This window comes from Lutjanus erythropterus, chromosome 6, assembly GCF_056507025.1.
Source record: "Lutjanus erythropterus isolate fLutEry1 chromosome 6, fLutEry1.hap2, whole genome shotgun sequence".
NCBI classification, from domain to species: Eukaryota; Metazoa; Chordata; class Actinopteri; order Lutjaniformes; family Lutjanidae; genus Lutjanus; species Lutjanus erythropterus.
Window position 1 is genome coordinate 40,078,566 of NC_139322.1, and position 23,335 is coordinate 40,101,900.

The window sequence follows — 23,335 nt, forward strand, 5'->3', positions numbered from 1 at the left end:
ATTTCCATATTTGCTGCGGATGCATTTGTACATCAGGACGGCCCCAGATCTATCGAAATATATCCATTTAACGTAAAATATTCTTAAGAAACGCTCCCTGCGCGAGTTTCAGCAACACCTCATCAACACACATACACTTATAAAATGTCTTCAACGGTGTTAAACTATTTTCAAGTTTAAACAATAGCATTAAAAAAAGACAGCTTCTTACTCACATGGGTGCTGACACAAGCTCAATCAATGAGCTGTTCTAACTAAAAAAAAAAAAAAAAAGTGGGCTGTTCTTCTTCTTTCAAAATAAAAGCATCCCTTATCCTTGTTCATCCGTTAAGGCTGGCAACTGAAACATTTTATATTCACTCAAATCCTCCTCCTGCAGCCTGCCTTATCACCACTATAATGACCTGCTCACTATACATGATCCCTTATCTGTCATTATTTAATGTGTATGTGGCGAGGTAGGTAGGTTTGCTATGTATGGAATTGTGGTGTCAATAAGGGGAGACTAAAGAGTAAACCAGACCACACCACCTGGGGAGTTTCACCCCAGGAACGACTATAAGGTATCTTGAATATTGTTTATAAAGGTAGATGCAAGGCACACAGGTTCATTACTGAATAAAAGGTTGAGACATGTCGCCACAATTAAAAGTAGAAATTTTATTTCTAATAAGCCTCTGCAGAGGACTCACAGCCTCAGTACAATGGGCCCACACTCTACCAACTGAGCTACATGGGCGCCCCCTATACTGCATTTTTTAAGATGGCGGTGTTTACATACATGTTGCTGCTGATTGACTAACACCTGTGGCACACCCACCAAATGAGAGAAAAGTTATCTTAAACCCTGTTGCGCACCTTTTGAGGAAACATACCATTCAGTCCGAAAACCACAGCAAAGCGGTGCAGTATGTTTTCAGACTGAACATGCTTCAGGCCTGTGCAGAATCGATCACTGGCAATTGCTGCACAATGCATGTCAGTTGGATTTCTGTCCAACTTGATCCCGGCTTGCTCTGACATCATGCACACATGAACAATAATAACTTAACAAGATTAAGGTGGCTGCAGCTATTAGACCCAGATACCATAGCTACTCTCCACCACTGCAAACGCCTGGCTGCCACCTGACTGATGAGCTGAGAGGATCCGATTGGCTCTTGATGTTTTTACATCAACCACGACATGTTGTACAAAATCCTAATTTGATGTGTCATTGTAATATTTAATGCGAGATATATTACTCTTGTGTTGTGCAGTGAAGATTTAATCTGTTAACAAGGCTATTGTGTGGATGATAAAAATAATAATGCTTATATATAACTTATTTAAAAAAAACAGTTACAAAGTGCTTTACAAGGCAGATAAAAGAAGGTTCCATGTAAAAGAAATTGGATGTCTTCTAATTTTTCTTCAGTCAGTAATTAAGAATGCACTTTAATTCTTCAGCTATGAACGTGGTCTGCAGACTACAGTTAGCCAACAGGTAATCAAATAGGACGTTCATGTCACTTGCTGTATATTATCTTAAATCTGCTAGAAACTGTCTGACTTAAGACGGCTTTTTGTCTCCACCTCCTGCTGCAGCCAACTGATCGTGTCCGCTTTCCAGGCGAAGTGCAAATGAGCCTATTATCTCTTGCCAGTGTTGCATTGATCATAGCGTCACTTCATGCTGAATTTCTATAGGTTGGTTAGTAGATGAAGGTCATAGCTGCAACACCAACATTCACACCCTTCCCTTGGTAGACACAATACACATCCTTGATTTCTTTTAAAAATGTGCATAAAAACCTGACCTGACCTTTCTCCTACACTTGATAATGTTAGAATCATACAGGGATAATCAAATTATGTTCCATATAAATTCCTGAGGTCGGTCTGTATTTTGATGAATAACTTAACAAAACGTGGCTGGTCTCTGTTGTCTTATATTGAATAATAAGAAGAACAAAGGTGTCAACACAACAGATTGCGATTGTTACTTTGTTCACTTTGTTTGGTTATTCCATTCCAAAAAAATGATGTAAACAGCCACAAAGACAGTCACATGGTGATTTTCCGTTCTGGCCCTGACCCACATCCTCATTTGGTTAGAAGAGAAAAAACAGAAATTTAATTTTCTTTCAGTGTTGAGATGAACAGCAAGAAAATTCCTCTTAAACAGTTTAACAGCTTTGTGTTGTTTCAAACAGACCGGGCTTCACTCTCACTTGTCATTTATTTTATTTTATTATTGTGGTTAAGAATGAATTGTTGGACAGTTATAATCTGATTCCAGACCTTGCTGACCACAGATCTGATTTAAATAGATCTGTTGATGAATGAAAATGTCATTTTCTTGGACACCTGGATTGCACCACATGAGCAGTATAGAGACATTTTGTGGGGTTTTTTTTTGTTCTTTTTTTACATTTTAAAATTGCTCCCCATTCACTTCAATTGTACTGGATTTGGCTGCAATGCTGTTTTCTGCTGAAGCTCCAGGAGTGTTTTGTGAACTGGAGATCTTCAACCATCCTCACATCAGCACAGGGATGAGTAGATGTTGAGTGAAATTTCATTTTTGGGTGAACTGTCACTTTAAGGAAGAGCTGGTACAGTATATCGTAAAATGTCATAAGATATCATAAGCATTTTTTTAATTTCTCTTATCCCTTTTTGACCATGAAAAGGACAAACGACTTGTATTTCAGTTTTAATTTTTGTATTTTAAAACGGAAATCAAATAACAATTGTTTTTTAATATCTGTTTCTGAACGGAAAATCCAATTACCAAAAGATACACAGACCTTGTCATTACTGCCACTCTTAATTTCAGTCAAAAAAAAAACTGTACATCACATTGATCCTTGTTGTTTATTGTGTAGCGATGATGTGAGATGATGAAGAAACATCCGCTGACACCGACTTGTTTATATAATAAGAAGTTTATTACAAATAAGTACAGCATCGATCAGGCACCATGGTTTGCCCGTGAGAGGATTCGAAGCCAATATGAATCTCTCTGCCCACAGGTCATGTAACTTGACTTATATAGATTTGGTTGTCCATTGTTCCACAAAAATAACCTCACACATATAGCATTCTCTAAGAGGACACCCCACATAAGTTATGACATAAGAGAAGACCTCACTTTCTCAAAATGTATAGAGGGCTTCACTTCCTTCTAAACAGGAAGAGGACCTCACTTCCTCAGAACAGGAAGAGGACCTCTCAAAACCGAGAGGTACCAACTTCTTGACAATCCCTTGTAATAATTTATGTACAGTACAATTATCCTAAACATGTACATATCTTTGTTTCTTCACACAAAGAGGACAAACTCATACATGTCATCCATCAGACTAGAGAAAATGCTGTTACTGGTAAGATCCATTTAAATATTGATGGAATATTTAATTTTTGAGTCTTTTGTTTTACTGCCAGCTGTCAGTCTTACTCTCATGGTTGGTTCTGTTTATGTTTAATGTTCTGGTGAAGAACCTGCATCAGAGTTTTATTCCAACAATAAAACAACAAGCTGGACTTCATATATTTTTATTTATTATTTTTAAACTTTGCCTCCACCTGGTGGTAGTGATATGAATTACACTGTATTAGACAGCAGTGCATGTCTTTGTCTGCTCACAACATTTACTACTACATTTAATTCTTACCAAAATTACATATTTTATTCAATATAAACATTATATTGCATGAAATTAAATTGTTGGTTTTATTTTCAACAGGATGTCAAGTTAAAACAGATTGCACAAAGTCCCAATCGACATCCTGTGTGTCCTGCACTGAGGGAACCTTCATGAATCGACCAAATGGACTTAGACGGTGTTTGACCTGCAAAAAGTGTGATGCAGGTACAGTCCTGTTCATATTTCCTAATTATTAGTGTGAAGACAGTAAGTAGGTTTATTACTCTCTCACTGTTGATGCTGTGTAAGAACTGAGAAAACTGTTGCTGATCCAGAGACTCAGTTTGATGAGTTTACTGCACATTAATGTTTTTATACTGATGAAAATTACAGAGTTCATGTGGAAACAGGTTCCCTCACTGACTGCAACTCATTGCAGGTCTGGACTGACAGTGTCAGGCCAGTGTTAAGAATGTTACATGAAAGGATAAATCAAAGAGGAAACAGCTAGGGAAAGAGAGAGAGAGTAAAATAATTACTGAAGCATTTGCATGAACAGGAATCTGAGGAAGGATTTCTGTAGTATTATGAATACCAGACTTCTGAACTTCCTTACCAAGCACAATGTCCAGAGCATATACCAAAACACCGCACAATCAATCATATTTACAGTCTACATACTCTAATAGATAAAGATATTAACCAAAATAAAGACAAAATTTATGCTTTTTATTGACTTCCAAAAAGCTTTTGATTCTATTTGGCATACAGGACTGCTCTATAAAGTGCTTGAGAATGGTGAAAGGGTAAATCATATGATATTATTAAATCAATGTATTTTGGCAGTGCAGTGTGCAGTGTAAAAATTTGCGAAAAAAGCCATTCTCTTTACCTAAGGGCGAAGTGTTCCTCAGACCTGTAACCTCAGTTTTGCACTCTTCAATATCTACATAAAAGAATTGGCAGCTATGCTAGAAAAATCCTCTGTTCCTGTTATAAGTCTCTATAATCAAGAGGTGAAATGTTAACTCTTTGCAGATGACCTAGTTTGACCTAGGACATGGCCTACAGCAGGGCCTAGATCTGCTAGAACATTCCTGTCAGACCTGGGCCCAAATTAATTTATCAAATGAGGAAAAAGTACCTATCCTACTGGGAGGACTGAAAGAGCTGCATGTGATCAGCAGTCTACTGTATGTTACTGCCTGTCATAGACTGAGGACAGTGAGTGACAGTTACATCACACACAGTTATTGATGTATTCAGTGATATTTGTTTTGTTTTGTTTTTGAGATTTCATCGAACAGGTTAAAAGGTTAAAAAGGGTTCTGTAGTTTTGTATCTTCATATTTTCCTTCTACATGTGTTGACAGGCTCTGGTTTGAAGATAAAGACGTCATGTACAACAACATCAGATACAGTTTGTGAACCTCTGGATGGATTCTTCTGTTTGGATCCTGCAGAGGACGGTTGTGTGGCAGCACAAAAACACAAACACTGTCAACCAGGACAATACATCAGTCAGACAGGTTGGTTTTCTAGTGCAGATTTTAAGATTATAGATATAGTTTAAGATTTAAATGAAAACACCAAGGTTCAGGGAAAATGACTGAAATGCACATTAAAGCTGACACACACTATGTATGCCATGCACAAGATAACAAATGTGCCTGGCTTCATTTTGCTTTAACTTTTAGACCTCTGGTCCATGTCCTCACATTTAAGACATAAGTTCATTTGCTATCTTGAAGACACTCAGTATAAAGGCACCAATGGCTGCTCTTGTTTCCAAAGTCCTCAGTGTTTGGGATCAGATTTTGAGCAGAAGAGCTCACCTGTGAGTTACAGCCCACAGTTTTACTGATGAGTGTTTCCATTCCTCTGGTTTTAAACCAACTTCTGCTGCCTCATAGCTGGTAAAGTTAGCAAACTTTAGCAGCCGCTGGCAGTGAGACGTCAGCATTAACACAATGGAGAAAAACATACAGTGAGTTTATCACTGAAATCATGAGAGAAAATCATGTTTAATCATGTTTAAAGTCATGTTGTTTGAACAGATATAATGTGTGTTTGTACAGGAACATCATCAAGAGACACTGAGTGTTCTGACTGCAGTGATGGAACATATTCAGATGGAACATTTACATCCTGTCAGACACACACACAGTAAGTGAAGCTTCACATCAGACACATGAATTCTTACAGCAGCAGTGAATTCATGGTGTCCTACAGATGTTCCTGTAAAAAATGTTCCTCTGTCATTCCAGATGTGAAACAATGAATCTTCAGTTGATCAAACCAGGAACTGTTTCAACTGATGCTGAATGTTTAGGACAGTACAGTTTGGACATTACATTACTTGTGGTCAGCACTGTTGTATCTCTTGTAATAATTGGAGCAGTTGTATTGGTGCAGTACTATCTCATAAAGAAGAAAATATGTCTATACAGAGGTATGATTTACATTCATAAAAAGAGTTTCATATTTTTGATGGATAATATTGTCTGTCACATCATGAAGTTGTTGATTACAGTGTTTTTCATTGGTGTTTTATTACAGAAAGAGAAGGAAATGCAAACAATCATGAAAAGGTTTGTTTTACAATCTCTTAACTGTTATTATAAGTCTGTTTCTCTGCATGTACAGTAGTAAATAGGAATGATTTTTCTTCTGCTTCATGAAATTATGTCACTTATTTATCAATATTTCACAAAAAGGTCCTGAGTGGAGAAGGAGAAGGAACAATACAGACTATCACAAAATGATCAGAGCAGCAGGTGAGACAGCAGTGTGTCTCCACTGAGGACTGTCTGACTGAGCTGCACTCTGTGATCTCTTCACTAATGTACAAGGCTTTTCTAAACTAAATATATTTCTCTCCTCTCCACAGTTCCTTTAAAAGCTCGCTGACACTGTAAAGAGACATTGTCTTTGCAGTGAACACTGATTCAGTTCTAAACTGAATCTCTTCCACTGTGCTGCAAAGTGAACTCACCCTCTACAGAGCTGTTGGTCTGCAGTCTGGATCACTATCTCACACACTGTAAGAGAACAGAGACTTATGGAAGTGTGTGAAGGCTCGTCCACCAGGGATCCAGTTTGGGAAAAAGTAAAGGTAAACGTGCAGTAAAGGACACTTGTTGGGGATGAATACGAACATGAAGACATGTCTGGAAAAGGAAAACAAATCTGATTTGACCAAAATGTTTGATGGTGACTCTTCAGGCCAATGATGGCAGATACTGGTGAGATAAAACAATACACTTTTGAGCTGAAGGACGCATCTTCACACATCTCCAGAGAAATCAAAGACAGAGTGGAATTCAAAGACTTCTGAGTGGACACAGAGTGGGATATTAAGAAAATAATGCAGCAAGCAGCGGAGTTACCACAAGACGTAGAGACAATGAACATGAACGCACTGGAACTGGAGACCAGGGTCCATATATGGGACCATATATGCCTATAATGGGCTAATGGCAGCTACCTATTGCAGTGGCACTTGATGTTGAATTGAAATAATTCATTATAATGATTATTTCATCAGCAGAGACCCTGGAAGTCTGTTGCAGTTGGAGGGCGCTGAGAAAGTTATCATCCTAAAAGGTGTGCGATATTCATATATTTCTATTAATTTGAATGTCCAGGATAACATATATCTATAGTTCAGTCAGAAAACATTCTTAAACTTTGGCGTCTAGGCTCCAATCTCATCACTCCTCGCAGATGATGTTTACATAGAGTTATAGAGGAGTGATGAACACATATCTTGGACCCCCTGTTGGAGCCTGCAGGTGGATGTTATTGTTGCCCACATGTGCATGACGTCAGTGCAAGTCGGGATCAAGTCGGGACACAAATCTAACCGCCATGCACTATGCGGCCATCACCGCTGATCAATTCTGCGCAGGCCTGGATCATCTCGAACACACCTAGTGTCACGGCAGCTGAGTGTCAGCAGCTGAAGTTTCTTCAAAAAGCCCAATAACGATGATGGTGTTGATAAAAGAGGTACGGTGTGGAGTTATTGTTAAGATATTCAAAAGATTCATCCCTCCAAAAGTTAGAGGCATGGAAAATTGATATAAAGGAGGACATTGATGAAGCAGACTGGGAAATGGCCTGTTTTAAAGCCCAGACACAGTCCGTTAACACAAAATTCAAGTTATTACAATACAAATGGTTAATGCGGACCTATTTTACACCTAGCAGGTTAAATAGGTTGTTCCCTAATATCCCAGATATCTGTGTGAAGTGCAGAGAGGAAAAAGGTACATTAATTCATTGTTTATGGGAGTGTACAAAGCTACAGCAATTTTGGAAGAGCGTGATTGAATGTATAAGCCACATAATTGGAAAGGCCGTTCCTTTACATCCCAAACTTTGTATACTGGGAATACATCCTGAGGACTTTGTTGTAACCTTGCAGAAATCCCTGCTTATTGACTTTGGACTTTTACAAGCTAGAAGGATAATTGCACTTTTATGGAAGAATGTGGATATACCTTCCGTTGGAATGTGGACAAAAGAACTGACAGCCTGTCTAGCCTTGGAGAGACTGACTTATATTTTGAAAAAGAAGGACAAGGATTTTATTCGTTTGTGGAGCCCTTACGTGGACTTCTTGGAAACTCATGATTTTGGTTGATTTGAAGCTTTTTGCAAATTATAAACTGCTGTGATTATGATTTTATGTTATTTTCCTTATTTATCTTTTTTTTTTTTTTTTTTTTTTTTCTTATTTATATTGATTTGATTTGATCTATTTATTCATTTTCTTGCCAGGGTTGGGGATATTATACTTATTTTCTTTGTTGAAATGTCATTGTTCAGATTTAATGCTTGAAAACTTAATAAAAAAACAATTAAAAAAAAAAAAAAAAAAAAAAGAGGTACGGTGTGGATTCTTTGTTCAGCTTGTTTGGACTGAATATTAATTAAAAATTAATCAAAATTAAATGCTATTTAATATGTAATTATTATCATTTTAAAAATTAAAGTGACAGGTAAAAATAGATTATGACGGGATTTTTATGACCCTGTCAGTCAAAATGACAGACAATGAAAAAGTCTAGCGCAACCTCTGACAGGGAGTGAGGCATGTGACATGTGATTGCAGTGCAACTCGAGTTGAACTAGCTCACAGACGTTACATGTATTAACAATTTATCTCAAAAGTGTGAAAAATACTGACTTTTCTCAAAATAATGATTTAGTATTTCAAAATAATAATCTAGTGTAGTGACTTATATTGATAAGTCATTATTTTGTGAAAATCTTTTCATTATTTTGAGATACTAACTCAATATTTTGAAATACTAAATCATTATTTTGAGATAAGTCATTATCTTTCTTACAGGGTCTTTGGATCATATGGAGATGAGAGTGTAATGCACATCTGTCTGCTTTTTTCTTTTGTCTAGCACTCATTACAAAGGTAAACAATGCAGTGACAAATGTTGCTATACTTCAAATGACTTCACAATAAATAATGTCCAATTCACTAACATCTGTGTTTGGATTGAGGATTTGACACAAAGAATTCATTGCAGATGTTTGAACTTAAAACAAAACTTTTAAAAGAAACTTTTTAAGTGTCCGTGATCTAAATGGGGAAGTTGGAATTTCCAAAGAAAGTCCAAGTAGACTAGCATCCCTGGTAGGAGGAGGTTGGTTCTATTTAAAAAAAATAAATAAATAAAATTAAAACAATAAAAATAAAAACTTAAAAAAAAGAGGAAATGAATGTGCACTAGTTCATTTTTGGGACGGTGCACTTTGACACCAGTTGACACTATAAATATGAACTAGTTCATTTAAATCTGAACTGAAGTGAACTCTGAGGCAACTTTTGCGAGGTGTGAACTAGCACAAAACTGCATTTATTAAATGACATTATTGTCTGTGAGCCTAGTAAAATATCATAATAAAGATAGATAGAGGAGACTGGTTGAATAAAATACAAAGGAAACAAAGTATTTTGCATATTGAGGGGTCTATTGAGGATGAATGAAGCAGTCTCACAACTGCTTCCCAGTGAAATCCCAAAATAATAATAAAAAAGAAATTTGGTATCTCTTCCTCTTTCATTTAAGTTGAAGGGAAGGCTGTTTTTTCCCTTTTCCCTGTTTTCAGTTTGTGTGTATATAATAGTGACTGTGTCTGTGCGCATTAACAAGCTCTCTACCAGTGTTTTACATTTTTAATACTAACGTACCTCATATAGTAAATATAGCCACAAGGACAATGATTGGGCTCCAAGATGTTTGTTCCTAATTTAGTTGATAGGACACAAACCTCTTGATTTTCTTTAAAACAATTTATTGTGGTCATCACTATATGCTCATGCTCTGTTCAGGTATATTATAAAATATTTGATGTATCTTATAACCGTCAGTGAAGGTCACATGTCTACATTTCAGTCAGACAACTCAGTTTGGCGTCCAGCCTCCATCCTCACACTCCCTGCAGATATTGAGGAGTGATGAGAAAATATCTTAAAACCCCCCATGGCACTGAAAAAATAGGTAGCGACACTGATGCAGGGCAGCACTGACAGGCAGATGGAGAGATGGGAAAATTTTTGTACTTTCAATAGACTGCCAGATTTTAAAGATGCCCCACCAAGCACCTGATGCACTTCCAACATTGTCTTTTGAACTTAATCTAGTCGGACCATCATGGCCTTTATTTAGCCCAAAAATAGACGTTTGGTCCAAATGTTGCCCAAAATTAGATGTCCAAATTTGGGTGACTTTTCACCTTTCACTCTCAATCAAATGTTTTGGCAAAGACATTTTTCAACATGTTTTGAAACATCTCACATGGCTCAAGTCCAGTGCCTGAACAAGCTCTGGTCATTGCACTGGTCATTATTTTATAAAAACTGATTGTCTTGTATAACTGTAAGTGACTGACGTATCTATACTTTCTTTAAAAGCTTTTCTTCAAAAAAAAAAAAAAAAAAAAAAAAAAAAAAAAGATCAGTGAAATCTGTAGATGATCCAGACAGTTTGAGGATGACCAAACTGCCCAGGGGACCCTGATAAGATGTCAGAAATAGAAATTTGAGAAAATTGAGAATTTTTTTTTTTTTTTGCGTGCAAAATTTTAGTGCCAAAAACAAGATGCAGATGACTTTAGAGATTACAGTGATGAAAGAATTTTCACTGGGGGCCAAGATGTTTTTGAGAAGTGTGAAAACGTACACTTGATTATTACAGCGTCACCTTGAGGTCAGTGAGTGGACTTACATGTGCCTGAATCACGTCTTATGCTTTTTGCTGCACAAACACTTTAAACAAAGAAAAATAATGTGAACATTATAATAAGTGGCCTTCAGCTTAAAGAGGCAGTTCACCCTAAAATAAAAGATACATATTTTTCTTCTGGCCTGTAATGCTGTTTATCAATCAAGATGTCTGCCTTCTCTTGAATATAATGGGACTAAATGGCACTCAGCTTGTGCTGCTCAAAGTACCAAAAAAATACATTTGAAAAATTCTAAAGCATTGCCTCCTTTCAGAAATGATGACCCCATTAATCAAGATAATCTACACGCCTTGCTGTGAGCAGTTTCATGTGAGAACTACTTTCTTTCTGGCAGAAAGAAAATAGTTCCTGCATGAAACTACTCATTTCAAGGTCTGTGGATCATTTCCTAGTGTAGCAACTTCGTAGAACAAAGAGTTGCTGAGAGGCTGAGGCCAGGCTGTCTAATTTGTTGGACACGTTTAATGTAAAAAAAAATCACTGAGATACGAAAAAATACATTTAACCTTTTATTAATGAAAAAAGAATAATCAACTCATGATACCGTGCACAAACTCATTATCAAAGTGATCACAGTGATAAAAGAAAACAGCGGTCAACAAAAATATGGCGATCCCGCTCACCCTCTCTCTCTCTAGCCACAAAAAAAGGTGAGCAGGCACCTATATTAACCTAACATCCCCGCCCATATCCATGTGACATTCTTATTCCCTCATCAACATGATCACACGAAAGCCTAAATAATATCATTAACAATAACAAACACCAATATTTAAACCATCACACACCTAGAAAATACCTCTAAATTCATTCATGGCTCCTACACCTAGAAATTTTTATAAATTATAAAACCTATAAAAGTCCCCTGATATTTTGCTATGTTAACATGACTCTGATTCAGTTTCGAACACAAAACAGGAAAATAAAGACTCACTGGATGTATTCTGTGAATATAAGCCTGTCATTGGACGCTTGCTTCAGGCAGCATCATGACATCCACTATCTGCCCCCAGGAGACAACCTACACACACAAGTTACTAACAGTCCAAATGTTAACAAGCTAGCAGCTGTTGCCTTTTCTTTTACTGCGATGTGTCCATTTTAATGCCAGAGCTCGCCTCCTGATGTGCAAATGTTCCACCAAAACAAGTTACCCCCTGGCACTATTTTGATTGGTTTAAACCTTAGTGTGGTATGCCTACAACTGATGCAAGCTCCCTCTAGTGGTACAAGGAAGAATGCCAGAAATATAATTTTTAAAAGAAATAAATTAATTAAAAACCTATAATACCATCAAAATACTACAAATTTTCAAATGAAAAAATGAGATCACTGAAATTTGAATTTGAATTTGAAATTTTATTTCCTGTATTTCTGTTTAATTATCAACCTGCTATGTAGTAATGATCATGCACGTAGCGTGTACATATGTCATGCATGATTACTGGTAGTTACGAGTGAAACTGAGATGGCAACATACTTAGTGGAGGTAAAATCAAGAGACTGAAAATTTATGCTTCCAAAACACTGCAATACTACCTCCAAATGGGAACTATTATGGAGTGCAGATCATGAGGATAAATTGGCTGTGTTTTTTTTTTCAGCTGTGTTAAACGTTGCAGCAAACGGTGAAAAACAGTAAGGTGACACACGGAGAGCTCAGTATCTTCTGAGGTGGTATGCAGCATTAGAAGTTTGAGAATAGAAACGAGCCAGGGCGTTTTTTCCTGTGGCAGACCGATCTTCAACGAGGTCTGGCTATGCGGGACTAATGAAGCAGATGCTTTAAAGTACAAAAAGCGACAAAAAAAAGAAAGAAACTAAACTTCAAACCACAGAGATTCAGCTGAACACAAAGATTTTTAAAACCCTTGTTCTCTCTGCTCTTCTACACACAGGAGAAAACAGCAGGTTAACTCATCTGCTGGTAATAGGAAAGAGTCAGTCGCATGTTTATAGCGGGTTTACCCACGTTTAAAAAAAAAAAATGTATATACATGCTAATTGTGGTGTAAAAATGGCAGCTGTGTGTCAGCTGTGTTCCTGGCTCTTGTTCAGATCTCTCTTCTCCTTTCCAGTCGGAGCAGAGAAATTAGCATTAGTCTTACACAACTGCAGAATTCACTATCTCCTGTATCACTTGGTAAAAAAGAGCCTTGTTTAGAATATTGCTGTTTGTCACATTCAGACAGAATCAGGTGCTGTGGTGAAAACATTCATTTTGAATGGGGTATGCTGTTTAGGCTGTGGCAGTGCAGGCTGCAGGTTAAAGCAAAATAAAAAACGCAGTCAACTTTTGGAGAAACACAACCTGATGTCAGACCAAACTTGAGCTGGTGATCACACTAACTCTAGTCAGGCTGAAATATGTCTGAAAACGATTACTATCCAGGCAGAGTTCATGGACCAAATGATGATTCTGTCCCAGCTGTGTCCTCACTGGCAATTAACTTTTTTTTCCAACAAGAAATTATGCAAATGTCAATAACCAGCCAGCTTGTTTTACATCATGTGTGCAGCCTTGACAGGCAGAGGGTTAAGTACACTTCTTGCTGCACTGTGGACATTATTCCCTTCATTTCTGACATTGTGGTAGACATATAATCCATAACATTAACCAATGTACAGCAGGACACATGTTAAGAGTTGTTCTAAAAGTTTTGCTTTTGCTTTGTTTTTTGCAGTAATAGTTTGTTTTGCCCGTATGTGCATAGTTAACAGTCATATAGGCTAAATGTATTGTACTTCATGTTTTGGCTGCACTTTGTATATCATAAATTTCATATCTGGTGTTGTGATGGCCAGTTTATTTTTCCCAAAGCACTGCTGTCTGATAATGCAATTTAAATAAATACACTTGTTGTTGTCGCATTTTGGATGTGTTATTGAACGGTGACCAGCTTTCAAACAAAAAATGCCTCCATACTGCCTGTCTAGTGTAATCAAGTCTCCTAAAGTATCAACATGCTGTTCACTTGCGTGTGCACACCGTCACACCACACACACCCAGTTCAGACAGTGTGCATGTGAACGTGGCTCCAAGCTAAGGATCAACAATGAAGATTCAGGCTAAAAACACGGTGTAATAAATTATGTCTTTTAAGTTTACTTGGCATGTTGGGGCTTTAGGAGACTTGGATTACACCAGACAAGCAGTATGGAGGCATTTATTTTTTTTATTTTATTTATTTATTTATTTTTTTTGGGGGGGTGGGGTGGGGGGGGTATGTTTGAAACCTAGTCACCATTCACTTCAGTTCTTTGGAAGATTCTGCAAATCTGTTTTCCTGTAAAGCTCCAGCAGAGTTTTGTTGACTAAAAAACTAAACCTGACCTTCAGTTGGCATGAGGGTGAGTACATAATGACTGAATTTTCAATTTTGGGGTCCCTTTAATTGTGGCTGCATCTTTCACTTTTGCACATGAAAGATCTTGATGTCATCATTTTGCATTAGACTTTTTTGTTGAATATCGTTTGTCTAAATTCTATGACAGACTACATTTATATCAAATGTGCTGTGTACCATATCTGCTTTTATTGAGAAAACAAAAAATAAAGTAACTGTAGTCATGATAATTGACTATTTATTAAGCACCCCACATGTTAGTCAAGTTTCCCTTGGAGAAAAAGAGAGAGCAAACACCTAAACACCTACACAGTCTCACTCTCCCGTTCCAAGTGTGTAGGAGAACAAGTGGCCATGAACTTTGTGCAAAATGTATCTAGAACCAGTATTTGGCTTGTCTGTTTGTCTGTCTGCTGTAGAAACATGGCAGTGCAACATGGCAAACTCACATCCTCTATAGACATACAGGGCTCATTCTAAGGCAACAAAAACACAGCAAATCTAATTTTCGAGTGATTTTACATTAATGAAAACATACTTGTGAATATTAAATTCCATATTTGCCATATTTTACCAATAGATCCCCTTAAATCTTACACACTGGACCTTTACTGGGTACTTCCCCTGTGTGTTTTCTTGAAGTTATAATAAAACTACTGTATAACATCCCTTTGTAGGCCTCATTTATAGATCTTTTGGAGCTCAGTCTGTTTACGATACAAAAAAGAAAACATTTTCCTGCATTATGACGATGCCACAGTCAGCAGCACTAGTGCTGAGACTGTTGACAGTCTTGAGTTTAATTTCAGCCCAGTACTTCTTACATTAATCTGATTTCTCTGATTAGCTCAGAGGAAATCAGGAAGAAGGGATGTTCTCGCCCCACCCACTAACCAACCCTCAATTTCTGTCCACTGACCACAAGACAAGAAGAACACCACTACAAGGATTTAAAGTGACTGTAGATATACTGAAGCATAAGTGCACTGTTTTTGCTGGATGAAGTTACAGGAAGTCAGGAGGTTAGATTTTACTCCCTGAGATTGCTTGAAACATAAACTCTTCATTATTCTGACTGTTATCATCAATGAGGTAAGGTTTACTTTGTGTATATTTTACATTTTTGGTATTTAAGGTCTAAATGTGTTATTATTATCCAGTGTTACCCTGCAAAAACACTAAACCCAAAGGCAACTTTTTTAAAGGAGACATTTGTAATATATTTACTGCAATAAATCATAAAATGACCATGATATGTCATCAGAGATTTAGGAAACATGCTAAATTGAAATACTCGCTTCTCTGACAACAATACTACAGCTGCAATGTCCTCCTCTGAAATTTCTATTCTGGCTCATAACTTGAAATTTTGTTAGGGTTAGAGTTAGGCCTGTTCCACTGTAATTAGAGTTCAAATTAATACAGACTTTTTGCCGAATGAGTAAGTGTCTGTTTAGTGAATTGTAACAAATGATTAATAATCTGTTAGAGGGAATACATGCTAATAACTGTTAAATTGAGAAAAATGTTAATGGAGTTTGGCAGCAGTGAGACAGACAGCCACTGAACTCAAAGCCCAGAGTGTGTTATTTCAGAGCAGTGGGCTTTTGTTTTCAAGAAAACAGGCTGAACTTTACATTGACAGACAAGAGACAGCTATAAACAGCTGATCAACTTATAGTGGAGGACTCATCCTTACTTTATATTGTCAGTTTACAATGCTGCAGTCATCCTGCGCTCCTGCAGTGTCCCTGCAGGCAGTCTGATCTTTCTCAAGTCTGGGGAGGAAGGGGCAACTCACTTACACCATAAGCTGTATATGAAATAAGATTTTAATCTACTTAATATACCACCTATAGGCTCCAACTGGCTATTTGGAGTGCCTTCATTTCTGGATGTGCAATTGTTATACGATGATGTTTCAATCCTGGTAAAAGTTAATAAAAGCTCTATAGTATTATTCTTTATGCAGGAACTTACTGAGGGCACTTAGAAGAAGGATATAAATGAAAGTGAGAAACAATTGAAAGAAGACAGTGTTTCAGGAACATTAGTGAAAAAACTATTTCAGAAGCTAATGCTACAATTTTGTTTTTACAGGTAGACCACAGCTCACCACATACAAAGATGGCTGTGGAGTACCACGAGTCTACAGTGACAAACATGGAAATTGACGACAGCAAAACTGACAATAAGCAAGTTTTCAATGGCAGCAGGCTCCAGTATTCAGGTAATACAATAAGAACTTCTTTCTAAATACAGTGAAGTGTGTGGGTGATGAGACAATAGAGGCCTGTAACACGGAACATTAATTATTTTGTCAAAAGAAAGTTACTCTCAATTTAAGAGAGTTTTTTTCTCTACAGAACACTTTGCTTACATTAGCCAGATACACTTACGAAATCTGCTAATGAGAGTTTTCATTTTAGCTGACAAAATCCACGGTTTCAGTGGAATCAAGGACCTCATTTTTAAATAATTGCTCCCAATTTTAGTGTTAAATCTGCCACCGTTACCAAACTGCATGTGTGTAGTGTGATATTGCCATAGCAGATACAGCCACCACACACTTCTGCTGGGTCATAAGTGACGACTGAGAGGGATTATGGGTCTGGCCATTGTGAATATTAACAGTGTACCTTTAAAACACTTCATCAGTTTTAATTTTCTGCTCTACTCTTGCTGTCATGCAGTAAATGTATTAAGAAACAACCCTTTCCGGGTTGCTACAGTTTGCCTCGGTCTGCTGGGTGTTCTCCTGTTGGCTGGGGTCATAGGTCAGAGTGTCCACCGTGAGTCCACCTCTTTGTCATCTCAGTCAGATATCGATGTGTTTTAGAACACCGCCTGATGTCATGGTGAAATCACTGATTTACCGATATCTCTCATCTCTGGCAGACAGAAAAGTAGAGCAAGAGCATCAGAAAAACCTGAAAGCCATGAGTGAAGAGAAAGAGAATCTACAGGAGGAGAAAATGAATCTCGAGGCCTCATGTGATCACTTACAGCAAAGTTTTGATGACTTATCTGGAAGGAACGACGAGATGCAGGCTGATAACAACATCTTGTCCACAGCCAAAGACAGGCTGGAAATACACTATCAATTAGAGGACACGCTGAAGGATGAGTTACAAGGAGAAGTTGAGAAACTGAAAGCAATCATTCAAGGTAAGCTGAATTGTGAAACTGGGAAAAATTAGAACGAAACCATAAAACCGTCAAACATCACTTCCAAAATGTTTCTAACTCAATGCTTGTACAGATGTTTGTCTCACTGTTTTGTTATTGATTGATGCATATATTCTTATCTTTGCAGATAAGAAATGCCCCACTGGCTGGAAGAAATTTCAGGTCAGCTGCTACTACACTTCTGATGACAGGAAGTCCTGGATGCAAAGCAGAGAGTACTGTCAAAGCAAAGGAGCAGACCTGACGATCATAAAAAGCCAAGAGGAAATGGTTTGTTCATCTGTATGCATTCATCTATATCTGCAGCACTGAGCATATTAATCCTGTAAGGAAAATTATTTCTTTGTTTAAAACTGGCGTATTCTTTGGACTATTTTTTACTAGTTCACTGCTTTTGAAACATTTGGCACATCTCAATAAGTTTTTGAAACAGGAACCTTTTTTATTTTGCATTGTGTTCAGCAAAAACAGCTTGGTCAGTATAATCTGACTTGATCAATATAATGTACAATTATGATAGCCCAAGAATTGTTTTAGTGAAAATCAGTTAAAAAGAGTTCACTTGCTGCTGTTTGCAACAAGATGCATATATTAAAAAATACATTATTATTCAAATTTACACCCTATATTTATCTTAAGATAAATAGTGTAATAGTGTATTATTGATTGTGGTGGAATAATGCAGATTACATCATGATTACATCATGAAAGGAACAGAATAATGATACACACACACTCAACATAAGTTTACTATAAAATAAGGTATAAAATATTAAGTAATTACAGGTTATTTGACTAAAGTAAATATTCATATTTAAATGAGCATTTTGCTCCAGAGGGCAGAAGTCATGTCTCATATTGCATACAACAGGTTTACAGGAAAGTATTGATCATACTGTTGTTGTAGAGGCTTGATTCTCAAACTGTGGTACAAGTACCACTGGTGGTACGTGAGCTCCCTCTAGTGGTATGTGCACGGAAGTCTATAGTGGAGTGTTTCTTTTTCTTTTTTTCTTTTTTTTTTTTTAGAAATAAATGTTGAAATATAGAATACAAAACATTATTTTTTTTATTGAAAATGCATTAAAATGCATAAAATATTTAATATAATTTAAAACAAGTTTGGTGTTTTTTTGTGTTTTTTTTTTTGTATTTTTGTCTCAATATCAGCCTGCTACATAGTCATCCATGACTACCAGTGGTTAAACTGTAATCATAAGACAGTAAGTGGAAGTAAAATGAAAACACTGAAGATGAATGCTTCAGTTACAATAAGAAGTGCAGCTCAGGATGAGAATATTTGAACAGCTGTGTTGAAAGTGGATGACAGTGAACAGAGCACAGGTGCTAGTGGCTGCTTCAGAAGCAGCAGTGACGTGTCCACAGCACCTGCCAGCACCAAGTGATGCAAAATCATAAATCATAAATCATAAGCTGGTACTTGGAGAGCTTCATACTTTGTGAGATGGTGCACAGTGTAAAAAGTTTGAGAAACGCTGTTGTAGAGGTCTCAGAAACACATGTCTTAAATATGATGCAAATTGTGTTATAGGGTTCATTTTCATAAAAGAATGAATCAGCATCTGCAGGGCATTTTAGTTGCAATGATTAATCAATTATTAAATTATTATTAAATTAATCTCCAGCTATTTTGATCATCAATTAAATGATCTGAGTATTTAAAAAGTCCAAATTCTCAGATTTCAGCTTCTTAAATGTTATATTAAAAAGCTATATGATTATTATTATTCTAAACACAACATTGCCATACAATTCTGAAGTTTATAAAGCAAAAAAGCTTGGAAGCAATTTATACACAGCAAATAGTAGGCTTATTTGGCTACCCCATGAAATGAAGTATAATATTCCTCCTCTTCTATCTCTGTGTTTTGTCTCCACCAACTCTTATGGGAAATATGTGGCTCTTTAGCAGCTTAATTTAACATTATGTTCATAACATTATTTAATCCTTTGTAAGTATATAAATAAGTACTATGTAAAGTGAAACTTAATGTGACATTATGAAACCTCTTCAGTAACTTTTAATCTTATGTCTTGTCTCTACAGACCTTCATTAATCGCTTGTATGAAAGTGACAAAGAAGTCTGGATCGGACTGACTGATGAAGGAGTAGAAGGGGAGTGGAGATGGGTAGATGGGACACCACTGACCACAGCGTAAGAAACCAAACTCATATCTTTTTGTTTCCAAACTAAAAACTCTGGGCAATAATGACTTTGTTCACCCAAGGATAGGGCAGTATTTATTCTGTGGGTATGTGTCTTTGTCGTGCAGGTTCTGGGGTAAAGACCAGCCCAACAGCTTTGAAGGGAGGAACCAGGACTGTGTGGAGTACTGGCACCGGGTGACGGGGACTGGTGACTGGAATGATGAGAACTGTAACGTGGAACAAAACTGGATCTGTGAGATGTAGTTTTTCAGGCACAGAGGGACCCAGAATAAAATAATAATAATAATTATAATTATAATAATAATAATGATCATAATATTAGTAATAGAGATTGTTGTCATTGAAATGTAATAATAGAAATACTAGTGTCCCTGCTCGCTTAAAAATCAACATGTCAACAATTCACACATAATATCAGCATTACTAATACCTAAATGTTACTGTGATGAGTAATGTATTATGAAGTAAAATTTTTCTATTTGGAACAGATACATTAATTTCTGAAGAATGACGATTAACTTTCAGGTTGCCCATATGTATAAAAAGGCAGTTCCAGATTATATCAAACTAATTTACTATTGCAACTAACTTTTGCTTATTTTATCTTCTCATAAACACATTAATATACTGACTCATGTAAACACATAAAATGAATGATTTTAAATACAGGAATTCACCTTGTACTACTAGTGTAACTTAGAAATTGCAGGGGTGAATGCTGGGTGTTGAAAAGCTGACACTAAACTGCATTGTTGGTTTGAAAAATTCAATAACACCAATTGCTGAATGTTGAATATTTTAAGATTTGATAAAAAGCTGATGCCAACTGAACTGCTGGTTTTAGAAGCAGAGTAAAAGGAAGAAGTGAGGTTAGAAGAATTATTATTATTAGAATTATTATGAATGGGATTCAGAAGTTGAATAAACCACATAATGTGTTAAAGATGTGGAACTTTATAAGTTCTGAGTGGAGATTCAGCAATTAATTATTAAGTATGAAGGTTCACACTCATTTATGAATCATCATTGAATATGTATTAAAACCTTCACAAAAAAAAAACTTAAAAACTTAAAAGTAGATTTCTGAAACTGCTAAAATGGTCCATGTTATCAGATGTCATTAATGTTTTTCCTCTAAACACATTATTCATGTTAGAACATAAATTTAGTTGCTGAAAACTGAAAGACTAAGAACTACACAGCACTGAATGGTTGTGTGTGTGTGTGTGTGTGTGTGTGTGCGTGTGTGTGTGTGTGTGTGTGTGTGCGCGTACCTTCAGTGACTCTCTCAGTCCAAATCAGTCCAGCAGTTCACTTCAGCTCACTTCAGTTCCAACAACCCGACACAGAAGAAAAAAAACAAAAAACTGTCACCGTCCTCTGGCTCTAGTAGCTCAAACATGTCTGGACGTGTCCAGTAAGGCTGCTAGATGGAGCGTCCATGCTAGACAGACATTTTGTCATGATTTTGAGACCTAATTTACATATTTTGTGAGTTCTTTAATCATTCAAATTTGGCTGGGTGGTTCATAATACATGTTTTTGGGGTGTGACAGACTCACATTTTAAAGTAATGTAACTTGATTACTTTCTACTACTTCTGGATTACATGAATACCAAATATGGTGAAATTGTTTAACCTAATATAATTTATGTTCGTTGTACGTTTATTAACTATTTGTTCAGATGCTCCTTCCTTTGTTATGTGTGAATGCACATTAAGATTAGTAGCAGCAATTATACACATTTAAATGTACGTTCTTCACACTTAAACTTAAAATAAACTGCCATAAACTTATTCCAGTCTAGAGCTTGTGTTTTTACCTACCTACTGAATGTACAAGGATGTGCTTGAGAGGACACACATAACTGCAATGTTTAGCTGAATTTGAGAACCTTAAATTGTTTCACACACACACAGTCTGTGCCTGTATTTTGCATATTCCCATCACCTCATGCACCACTGGGAGTGATGTTTTTTGGGAACGGTGTCAGTATAAATGTTGTGATGCCACTATTGTAAATATTAGACACTTTGCATTCTAGCACCAAAGTAAGAAACTTGACAGCACAGAAAACATTTCATAATTTTATATTCCAGTTTAATTTGGACTCTGACTCATCAAAGAACAGGTATGATGGGTCTGGACTCCTCCTGAGGACTGAGGTTTCTATGCTCCAGGTGTTTTGACTGGATAGACCTGGAATCTGTGTGGAACAGCAAAAGAACTGAAGGTCAGTTACAGTCAGATCCTGACTGATCTGTGAACATGTAGAAAGATTTAAAAGGTCAAAAGAGTAACACTATCTGTGTCACATGCTTCAAATGCACACCACACCATGCTGCTGCTGTGAGATGAAATTAAAAAATAATTTAGTTTAAATTGGGGGTTGTTAACCTTGTTACAATCAACAAGGTGAACCCAAACACTGATCACACTCAGAATAGGAGTGATTAAAAAGATGGATGGGGTCTGACTGGCAGGGAGCGTGGCAGAGGGACAAACAGGCATGCAGGTTGGTAGGCAGTGATCTTATGGCAGAAGAAAAGCAGTAAGTAGCCTCAATCATGATTGTACCACAGTGACTGATACAACAATCTGGAAAGGATGGGAGAGATGAGCTGGTGTTTTATACTGCAGGGTTGATTACTGGACAGTTCTCAGGTGAACAGCAGGGAGCAGCTGAGTTGAATAAGGTATAATCAGGAACAGGAGGCGGGGCAAGAGAAACAGGGAAGACTAGTGACATGGCAAAATACCTAAATTCGGACGTGAGAACAAAAGTCACCAGACACCTTAATACAGGAGGACAAAGTAGAAATGTTTAGTTTGTAAGAAAAAGCTCAGATTGAAAGAAGAACAGAACTTTTTGTATTTTAAAATAACTAGAAAAGTATCATGCAAAACTTAACACAGTACAGTACAGTATAGTACAGTACACAGGACAGTATATCTGAAGACTCAAACAGGCAAGCAAAACTTTATTTATACAGCACATTTCATTCTGGGTGGATGTTCAATGTGCTGCAAAGAGAGTGAACCACAAAAGTTGCAGCCACAAGCAGATGCATAAAAAAAGCCAAATTAAACAATTAAGATACAAAATAAAACAAGACCAGCATTCAATCAGTAAAATAGTAGGACAAGAATGCAAGGAATAAAGTAAAATAAAATAAAATAAAAGTTAAGACCTGCCAACTACTGAAAGGTGCTGTTAAAAAAGAATGTTTCCAGAGCTTATATCCATGTTTTTAAGAATGAAGTTCTTCTCCCAGCAGATGGTGCCGTCTTATTATAAGTGTTTAAAGAAAGCAAATCAGCCAGTGGAGTGTGATCACTCTGATCCTCAAACCACACAAAGATTTTCTCTGCACTGACAGCTGGGGCCCAGTTTGTTTTTTCAGTAATAATGAGAACATTTTGCCTTTCATCCCTACTGCACCACAGACATACTTCTAACAGTATTAGACTAGTTTTAGATTGACTTTCATTTCATTTTGTTTATTATTAAAGATTAAAAGTAACATTACTGATGTTAAAAATGAGGAGGCGAGGAATGAGGGGGTCGAAGTGAGGGATGAGGGGTTTTGGGGGATAAAGGGGCTCAGACTGTCTGCAAGGGCTTGTCTACAAGCTGCAGGGCTCGGGCCCTGGTGGTAAGGCTCAGGGTGCTTTGTCACCCGGTTTGCTGTCACAGACCCA

General features: G+C 36.9%; 2 protein-coding genes across 3 annotated transcripts; both read left to right on the forward strand.

Annotated features, from left to right (window-relative positions):
- The first annotated feature begins 2,965 nt into the window (after positions 1–2,965).
- On the forward strand, positions 2,966–5,802 carry LOC146325740 (tumor necrosis factor receptor superfamily member 14-like). The gene is made up of 5 exons (XM_084719887.1): positions 2,966–2,976; positions 3,430–3,449; positions 3,732–3,857; positions 5,006–5,161; positions 5,711–5,802. The coding sequence occupies exons 1-5, from the start codon at positions 2,966–2,968 to the stop codon at positions 5,800–5,802; spliced, it is 405 nt and encodes a 134-aa protein (XP_084576013.1).
- Positions 5,803–16,010: 10,208 nt separating this feature from the next.
- On the forward strand, positions 16,011–21,429 carry LOC146325741 (CD209 antigen-like protein 2). 2 transcript variants are annotated; one of them, XM_084720077.1, is made up of 6 exons: positions 16,011–16,481; positions 16,945–17,043; positions 17,150–17,419; positions 17,568–17,710; positions 19,508–19,617; positions 19,736–21,429. In XM_084720077.1, exons 1-6 carry the CDS (start codon positions 16,379–16,381, stop codon positions 19,872–19,874), a joined length of 864 nt encoding a protein of 287 aa, XP_084576203.1. In that variant the 5' UTR covers positions 16,011–16,378; the 3' UTR covers positions 19,875–21,429. The 2 variants fall into 2 exon arrangements, with proteins under 2 accessions (XP_084576203.1, XP_084576202.1); XM_084720076.1 differs by lacking the exon at positions 16,945–17,043.
- The last annotated feature ends 1,906 nt before the right edge of the window (positions 21,430–23,335 follow it).

Excerpts from the sequence above, each read along its gene's own strand:
- LOC146325740 (XM_084719887.1), top strand. Across the intron at positions 3,450-3,731 it reads CTGTCAGTCTTACTCTCATG|GATGTCAAGTTAAAACAGAT; the intron begins GTTGGTTCTGTT and ends TATTTTCAACAG. Across the intron at positions 5,162-5,710 it reads ACAATACATCAGTCAGACAG|GAACATCATCAAGAGACACT; the intron begins GTTGGTTTTCTA and ends GTGTTTGTACAG.
- LOC146325741 (XM_084720077.1), top strand. The coding sequence starts at position 16,379 with ATGGCTGTGGAGTACCACGAGTCTACAGTGACAAACATGGAAATTGAC. Across the intron at positions 17,044-17,149 it reads CATAGGTCAGAGTGTCCACC|ACAGAAAAGTAGAGCAAGAG; the intron begins GTGAGTCCACCT and ends CATCTCTGGCAG. Across the intron at positions 17,711-19,507 it reads TAAAAAGCCAAGAGGAAATG|ACCTTCATTAATCGCTTGTA; the intron begins GTTTGTTCATCT and ends TTGTCTCTACAG.